At 39.9% G+C, this 9,594-nt stretch overlaps 1 protein-coding gene across 1 annotated transcript in view; it reads right to left on the minus strand.

Moving 5' to 3' along the window:
• PARP8 (poly(ADP-ribose) polymerase family member 8) overlaps positions 1–9,594 on the minus strand; it is a 212,996-nt gene that overhangs the window by 95,531 nt on the left and 107,871 nt on the right. The window contains exon 3 of the mRNA XM_030888968.2: positions 7,929–7,966. Within this exon, the coding sequence (XP_030744828.2) occupies positions 7,929–7,966 (38 nt within the window). The remainder of the gene's footprint in view (positions 1–7,928; positions 7,967–9,594) is intronic.

Raw genomic sequence — 9,594 nt, forward strand, 5'->3', positions numbered from 1 at the left:
GAGAAAGGAATGGTAATTGAAAAATATGGTCATGATCATGGACACAAAGCTAGATATCCCACGATATAATTTTGCAAGACCAATTACTTGTCCATAGCAAATGCCTTTTCAGCAACACAGAAACTATACGTGTGCACTTTTCCAGATGGAATACAAAGACCCAAGTGACTACATATGTGGGAAGAGAAGATGGTTGAAGCTGACCAAAATTAAACGAAGTTCAAGAGAGCTAAAATATATTCCAAAATACCTCCCACCTGAATTTCAAGAGCAGTTTTGCTGCGTTAAAGGCCTGATGAGCTGTGGGAGGAAGCGTCGTTCGTGAAGAAAGCAAAAGGTCATTAAAAAGACAGGTAAGAAAGGAAACATCAAAGTGGACGTCAGAAAAGACTCTGAAACTTGCTCTTTATCACAGTAGGTAAAGAATACAGGAGAAACAATTACATCAAATACCTGAAGAGAAAACTTCAAAGAACAACTCAAAAAGACAAATATAATATATAATACAAAAAATATTATAATGAATTGTGTAAAGCACTGAGAAAACCAAAAGGGAAGAACATGCTAAGCATATCTAAAACTCAAAAAACTTAAGAAAAAATTCAAGCTTTGGGTTGCAATATTGAAAGAGTCAATGGGGGAAAATACTAAATCAAGCAAGAAGCATCAAGAGAAGATGCAAAGAATACAGAGTCACTGTACCAAAAACAATTGGTCGACGTTCCACCATTTCAGGAGGTAGCACATAAGCAAGAACTAATGCTGCTGAAAGAAGAAGGTCAAGCTGTGCTGAAAGCAGTAGCCAAAACAGGCTCGAGGAATTGATGGAATACCAACTGAGATGTTCCAGTCAGCTGATGAAACACCGGGAGCACTCAGTTGTCTTTGCCAGGAAATTCGAAACCTCATTCCAAAGAAAGGTGATCTAAAAGAACGTGAAAATTACAAAATAGTATCACTGATCTCACATGCAAGTAACATTTTGCTTAAGATCATCCAACAACGGTGCTGAAGTACATCCACTGGGGGTACCAGAGGTGCAGGCTGAATTCAGAAGAGATTATGGAACAGGAGGTATCGTTGCTGGGTGTCATATGGATCTTGGCTGAAAGCAGAGACTACCTAAAGATATTCACTTGCATTTTATTGAGTATGCCAAGGCATTAAACTATGTTGGTCCTAACAAACTATGGATAACCTTGAGAAGAATGGTAATTCCAGAACACGTCACTATGCTCGTGTATTAACTGTACATGGATCAAGAGGCAGTTTTGTGAACTGAACAACGGAATACTGTATGTTCTACAATTAGGAAAGGTTGTAGCCTTTCACTGCACTTACTCCAATTATACAGTAAGCAAATCATCAGAGAGGTTGCTTTACACGAAATGTGGCATCAGGTTTAATGGAAGGCTTATTTACAACCTGCAGTGGGCACAAGGACAACCTTGCTGAAAGTGAGGAGGGCCTGAAGCTCGCTGATGCACATCAAGGACTGCAGCCTTCAGTATGGGTTACGACTCAATGTGGAGAAAACAAAAATTCTTACAACTTGACCAATGCCTGACATCATGAGAAAGAGAAAAGATTGAACTTGCTAAGGACTTTGCAGGGGCAGTGAATTATTTAATGTGCTCTTCTACCAAAGTCTCTAACTCCCACCAAGTGCCCTTTTTCAGCACTGGTCTGACAAAGAAGGTGGGGAAGATACGTACAGGTTTCCCCTGTGAGGAATTAAGAACAGCAGTCTTTGAGTGCCATCCTGCCGCTTATCAACGGAGACCTGGGAGAAGCAGGGGCAGGAATCTCAATACCAGCAAGAGCCAGGAGTGGATCTAGTCCTCCGAACCCAAGATCCCCGGTGCAGTGAACTTCCTGGGTCCAGAGACAGTAATAACGTTAGAACCAGCAGCCAGGGCACAAGACAGGGTGGTGGACTTCCCAACCCGTGGAACAAGGAAAGCTGGTGCTTTTGTGCAGGAGGCTGGCTCACAGAGGGGTATTGCCTCTCGGCACTTAATTGAGGAAGCTGGGCTTGCTGGCCCATGGAAGATGAGCTACATGCCTTTGGGCTGCAGCTTACTAGAATGGGGTACCTCTGGGCACTTAATTCAGAGAACCGGGTTTGCTGACCCATGGACCTTAAGGTGAATGCCTTCAGGTTGAAGATCTTATCAGAGTGGCCTACCCCTTGGGGGATTTATTGGTAGACTTAAGAGAACTCTGTAACAAGTCCAGGTAAGCAATTCAAACCTTAGCATTTCTTATTGGCATTACAACCTTTTAATTTCCCTAACAAACCCTTTAATCATAAATTCGTATCTCTTTGAGTTCTGGTGAGGCCATTGCAATAGATATTAGAACCGAGAGGTAAAATAGAGAGAAGGAAGACAACACAGATTTCATCTTGCTTGGAGCACAATCAATGTTAATGGAAAACAGTAGTCAAGAGCCCAAGGACGCATTGTATCGAGGATACTCTTTAAAGTGCTGAAAAGCAAGGATGTTAGTTTCAGGGCTAAGAAGAGCTTGGCATAAGCCATGGTATTTTCAATGACTAAATCGGGAGACTGAAGCAGAATCGAGGCATTTGAATTAGGGTGCCGGTGAAGAGTATGGAAAGTACCATGGACTGTCAGAAGAACAAGTAAATCTGTCTTGGAAGAAGTACAGCCAAATGCTCCTTAGAGCCAAGGACAATGAAACTTAGAGCATCTTGTCAGGAGAGACCCTTCCCTGGAGAAGGACGCAATGTTTGATAGAGGGACAGTGGAAACGTGGAAAGCCCACAACAAGATGGACGGACACAATGACTAGGTCAATGGGATCAAACATAAAAAAAATATTGGGGATGGCTCCAGCCTACGGAGGGGTTCTTTCTGTCGTAAGGAGGGTAGCTATGGATCGATGCCCACTGCCAAGAGCAGCAACATATTTAACTAAGCATGATGTCCTTCTCGAGTTTAGTGCTTCTGTTCTATGTCCTTGTTTGCTGTATGCTTAGGGTCTTAAAGCTTGCAAGCAGCTTTCCAGAAACACTGTTTGGTCTCTATTCACCGGGAACAGCAGAGGAAGAAAGAGTGTACAGAGAGGAGGAGGATACAGAATGTGTGGTTAATTTCTTCCTGTAAAAATGACCTCCTGTGCCAAGAGACCCGAAGAACTGGAGGATGCCCAGCTACCATAAGGGAACATGTCGGTGATGTTCCACTAAGGACTCCTGATCCAAAGATGAGAAAGCAAAACAGAATTTCAAAGTCTCTATCTAAGCTTCGGGAGCCATGGAAAACTAAGGACCCCTGAAACCAAAGACCTGCTGCTTTTTAAACCTTAGAACCAAACACATCCCTAAAGTCACCTAAAAACCAACCATGACTAAAAGGGTCTTCCTTGAGCACTAAGCTCTTTTAAGATCTACTTGCATGGGGTCAAAATGACAACAGCAACTTGAAGCATTAGATAGAAAAGTTGGAGCCAACGAGTGTATGTTCAAGAGGAAAGTTCCACCCAGAAAGGAAGGTGAGACTGGTTACATAACTCAGAGAAGATGATCCATGTCATGAAACTGTAACATGTCGAGGTACATTTCCTGTGTATGTGTTCAACGTCAATGTAATTTAAGAGGAAAGGTGACTAACAAATGGTGAAATAGAAGAAATGAATAATCACAGTAGAAAGATAGAGCAATTTCCCTCTTACTCATCCCTGAAAAGGCAGTAGGTTCAACAAGCCTTGTCATCGTATTGTTGAGATGAGAACTATCGATGCCTCAACAGATTCCAAATAGGAACCAGAATTGAAAAAAGGTTGAAAACTCATACTTTCAAAAAAGGCTTGACAGATGAATAAGGAAATTAAAGATCCCTTTCTAAAAGTAAATGGAAGCATGCTTCACTGATTTCCTTTAAAGGAGAAAATTGAGGACTTCATTTCTTCTATTAAAATGTATTCCAGAGCCTCCAGCTGGTACAGGTTGAAGGCTACCCAGGTACAGTTTCTGAAAAGGAAGACAAAGCACTCCGTTTATAAGTAATTCTGAAAAAAATATATGAGTATTCACTGACTGTCTTAATACAAAAAAGAATCGAGACCCGAGTATTTTGATAATGGGATAAATATCAACGTACTAACCCTCCCTTTTCTACTGCTTGTCTGTCTGCTGTACGGTGCTGACCTGCATATTACTGCGAAGCTATGCCACCCATACTCCAAATACAGTAGGGTCACTCATTCTGGACAGCTTTCAGCAGAGCTCCCAGACCAAGGCATACCTCTGAAGCAGTACTTTTGAATGATGAGACTGGGGAAGAATGTTAAATGTACCATGCATGGCCAGAAGAGCAAGCCAATCTGTGTGGGAAGGAGCACAGGCAGAGTGCTCGCCAGCACTGCGATCCGTGAGTATGCTCATGCGCATGGAACGTATTACCAGGAAGGACCAGTCCCTGGTAAAGGACATCATCGTGGTAAACTAGGGGGTGAATAGGAAAAGGAAGAATGTCCCAGTGGTTCAAACAATGGGCTCAAGCAAGGCAACAACTATGAATGTGGCACAAAGCCAGGACTTGTTCTGTTTTTAAGGGTTGCTTTATGATGCACCAACTCATTAGCACCTAACAAAACAATGTTCACTTTGAAGAACAGAACGAGAAAAAAAATACTTACACTTCTTCCACTGAAACAAAAGGAATCAGAACTGAGTTATACACTTGGTTGTGCCAAACCACATGACTTCACTAAATACTAGTCTACATCTCTCAGCGAACCTCCTCAAGGGCGCCTCGTCCAGCTGGGCCGACTCTACCTATCACAACGATGGCCATTAGAACCTAGTGGAATACTTGGGACGCAGTGCATTGACACAGGGCCTGATGTAAATGTTAACCTCCAGGCTGCATCAAACATTTAAAACTCAGTCACAATTCTGCTGCAGTATTTAATAGCGAATGAACAGCCTTGAGCTCCCATCCTTGAGTTTACTGTAGGATAAATGAACTTCTTTTGGACAAGCAGATTAAATATAAAATACACTCTTTTTAAATTTTTCTTTGTAAATGAAGGTATATTGGAAACTTGCAACAAATTTGAATCCCCCCAAAATAGAATAACTAATAACCAACTCCATATTTTCATACAATATTTCCAGATAGGACTCTCTCATGGGGGAGTATAATAGCTCTTGGCCACAAGAGGGAGCTAAAAAGTTGGTCCACATAGTTTAAGAAAGGTATCTGCTACTATACTTTCTGCTACAGACCAGTTTCTTATCCTCAAGTTAAGCCTTATTTATAGATTTTTTTTTCACCTTTACTTAAAAGTCCTATTTCTTCCCTGGGTAACATCGATTTGACATAGGCTATGACATAGCAGCTGTTTTCTGATTATCAGCACAATACTGCAATTATATTTACAATAAATAGTGTTTTGGCTTTTTTTCTAGCATACTTAGAAAATATTACATATTACAAATCACAACATAATAACATAATAAAGCAACAAGTTACGTAGCCATCAACAAAACGTGTTCCAAGTATTTCTAATCTAGGCCCTTCCCATAAAACCTACTTACAATACTTTTTGTATAAAACTTTTTTTTTGAAGATACACTTTATAAAGAATAAGTGCCAGTGTATAAATGACATTATGCTTAACACAAATGGATACTGATGACAAAGTAAGTGGAAGAAAATTTATAAATATTTTTAAATAAGCTATTTATTGTCCTAAAAAAGGTTAAGTGTACAAACAAATCATTACCATAGGAAACAAGTACTAGGAAATGTGTCTCACTAAGTTTCCTTCATTGGATTTAGTTGTATGCCCCCAAAATATGTGTTGAAAACCATAACTTGGATATCTGTGATTAGAATCCCATTTGGAAAGGGGCTGTCTTTGATGGGTTAGTAAATCAGGATTAGTGTAAGGTGTTTCCTGAGTCATGCTCTTGTTGAGATATAAAAGAAATTAAATAAGCCGGTGAGTGAGCCACAGTGGGGTAAGAGAGAGGCCAGGACACAGGCTGCGCTCCAAGGAAGCAGGCAGCCAACGCTGAAGAGACAAAGGACTTCCCCAAAACAGATTCAAGGAAAGCCCTCCCCGGGGGCCGGCTCCCTGAATTCCTCCACTGGCCTCCTGGCCTCCGACAATGGGGGAAAATGAATTTCTGTTCACGGAAGCGAACTAGGTTTGGTATTTCTCTCACCGCAGCTGGAATTCACCAAGACACCTCCACATCAAATTCGATTTTAGTCACTTTTAAATTCGGGAAACATTAACTTACATGTAATTAAAATTTCTTAACTGTTATCTACTCAGAAAATAGCATTCTGGACATACAAAGTATGTGAATAACTTGGCTAGATTTAATGGGAATTGGAATTCTGGTTCCAATTTATAGCACTGTCAGACCACAATAAGTAACTTCCTAACAATACAATTTAATTAAATAAGATTACTTGAGTATTTTTTTAGTTGACATATACTCACTGCCATAGAGTCAATCCCAACACTCAGCAACTCCGCAGGACAAAACAGAATTACTCGCTAGGGTTTCTGACGGTTGTAAATATTTATGGACGCAAATAGCCTCATCTTTTTTCCATCGGGATCTGGGGACATGGAGTGATTATCCATTGGGCAACTAACCTCAAGGCAAGCTGTTCAAAACCAGTCACTGCACGGGAGAAAGAGGAAGCTTCCTACTCAGAGTCACACTCTCAGAAACCCAGAGGGTAGTTACACCCTTTCAGAAGCAACTCAACAGCACTGCGTTTGTTCTTCTTTCTTCCCACGGCGCAGCTGATTGGCTCATACTGCTGCCTCCTAACCCATCCTACCGCCAGGGCGCCAGGTGCAATATGCGCGTGTAAAAATGTAACTTCTTTCTTTTTGCCACACATTTCAATAAACCACAGATTCTGGTAGTGTTCTCCTCTGTGTAAGTAACCGAGTCCTGGGTTGATGGACAATAAATCGACAGTGCTTATGTTCTTAATAGCATCTATAATTTGTGAGAAGAGGAAAAAATGCTAAGTTGAAATGGCTTTTATCTTCAATTTATTGTGACTTAATAGTTAGCTTAATCATCCCGGGTTCTAATGAGATCACATTGAGTCAAGAGAATAAAACTTATTAGAACCTAAATGTACATATTTTTAACTTGTAGCAGAAGGCAAGTACAGTGAACTCAAATTGTCAACCTAGTGATATTTTTTCAGGTCACAAAATAAGAGCAGCTTGGTATATGCAAGCCTAGTACAGTCCAGTGGAACAGTCGTCCACAGACTCTACGTTCTTGAGTTCAAATTCCAGCTCTTCCTAATAGCAGTGTGAACATGGATATACCACTCGTCCCTAAAATGCAAATGCTATGGTACAATTCTCATGAAAAAGTCACCCTGGTCGCACAATGGATGAAGCGTTGAGTTGCTAAGAGAAAAGTAGGCGATTCTAACCTACTACCAGTTGTTCTAGGGAAGAAGAGGAGGCTGTCTGGTTCCATTAAGACTGATCGCCTAGGGACACTGGGGAGCAGCTCTACTCTGTCCAGCCGGGCTGTGAGCTGGAACCGACTCAATGGCAGTGAGTAAATCTCAGGAAATTCATCAAATATTTAAGTTATATGACTACCTGTCTATCTATTTATAGATATAAATTAGGCCAGTTTAGAGCATCTTTATTTTAATTTTAATGACATAAATTGAAACCCTCATGTGAATTCAGGTAAGCTACTTTTTAATGGAAAATTATCTTGATTCTGGATTGAGTTCCGGGGTTAAGAAAAGTACCTCACGGTATTCCAGTTCTTACAGTCCTATCCCGCCAGTGCTTAATTCTTAAATATATTTATATACATTTAGCTCTCCAGGAGAATAAATCCAAAGCAGTCAGAACATACCAATAATAAAAATAAACACAAGAACGCATACCTGGGTAATCTTCAGATACATGTACTGAGTAGGACACACTGTTAAAAGAGGAGGAAAAGATTCAAGTTACTAGTTATAGATATGCTTTTAGAAAATAAAACCTAACGCAATGTTACCCATTCATTTATAAATATGTAAACATAAATAAATAACAGCCCAAACAGATGAGAAACTTCTGTGATATTTGAAGTATGAAACACAGACGTGGATGACGTTCACATTCAATGAGTCTGAATGCCTTCCTGGAACAGGTTTGTTCTAGGTGATGTTTCCAGTACAAAGTCTTTTTAATGGAGTGACGTCTACTCTCCTTGAATTCATAGTCATTTTTGTTGTTTGCTCAGATTCTATTAAATGAGTTTTTCTTAAACGCTCTCCTCAAAAATACACATTCTTTTTAATTGAGTCTGCCACTCAAACATTTATATATTTGTTTTAAGCATGGCCTCCTCTAAAAATGCTGTGTGGTACAGCACTGATGAGCCACATACCTATCCTCCCGTTCACTAATATTTCCTCCCCTTACTATTATGGTTTTTATTTGTTTTACCTCATTCATTATGTCAGATTTGCATAAGTTCATTTGTTATATGTAAGATGGTTCCGTACATGAAAGCCAAGATAGATAACCCTTCAGGACAGTAACAGGAGTAATGTTCCCAGAGGGTACTGAAAGAACAGGGAGCAGATAGCATTGATGAGTGTATAACCACACTCAATGGGATCGAACAACAGAATTGTAAGTGAATGGATATATTGGATTGTGTAAGATACGGCAGGAAAAAAACTATAAGGGAGAAAAGGGAGTTCGTGGGGGGTAAGTTGAAGGAGGGAGGCAGGGAGGGGATAAAGGGAGTTGATATCAAAGAACTTAAGAAGAAAGAAAATGTTTTGAAACTGATTGTGGTAGCAATTGTACAATGTTGCAAGATGTGATTGAACTATGGAGTGTTATGATAGCTATAAGAGCTCCCAATGAAATGATTACAAACTTTAAAAAAATAATTAAATAAATAAATGTGCTGTGCTTAAAAGTCATTATCTTTAAATAATTAACAAAATATGAGGACTGCCAGAATTACTTTTCATCTATCTTTCATTACTACAAATGTTATGTTTGTGTGCATGTGCACAGTTCCACTGGTTTCCTGGCTTGACTTCCTCTTATAACATTAAGGCTTAAGTTCCTGAAAAGTATCTTTTAAGTCTTACTCTGTGAGTGTAACTGCAAGACGATGGAGCCATGAAGTGCAGGTCAAGTTTGCAGGGCCCCATTAATCAAATCTTTGGCTGCTTATTAGTCTTTGGAGAAAAATTAGACACAACATGGATTGGGGATGGATAATAGATGATGAAAAATAAAAAAGCCGTTGACAACAAGGCTAGGCATTGGCTTAATGCTCATTCCTAAAGCATACTTAATTGTTCAATTATTAATTCAAAAAGCAGTCCTTGATAGCCTAGTATCTGCCAAACATCGGGGCAATGACAAATAAGGGTTAAATTTAAAAAAATTACAGGATAGGTCTTTGGAGGATTCATTCTGAGGAAAACAAAATGTTAAATATACAGAATATCAAGGAACTATATGTGACCTCCTCCCTGGGGGACAGACAACCGAAAAGTGGGTGAAGGGAGACGTCAGACAGGGCAAGATATGACAAAA

This window comes from Echinops telfairi, unplaced genomic scaffold (assembly GCF_000313985.2).
Source record: "Echinops telfairi isolate 266 unplaced genomic scaffold, ASM31398v2 ScPeMD7_7469;HRSCAF=8507_1, whole genome shotgun sequence".
Taxonomy (NCBI): Eukaryota; Metazoa; Chordata; class Mammalia; order Afrosoricida; family Tenrecidae; genus Echinops; species Echinops telfairi.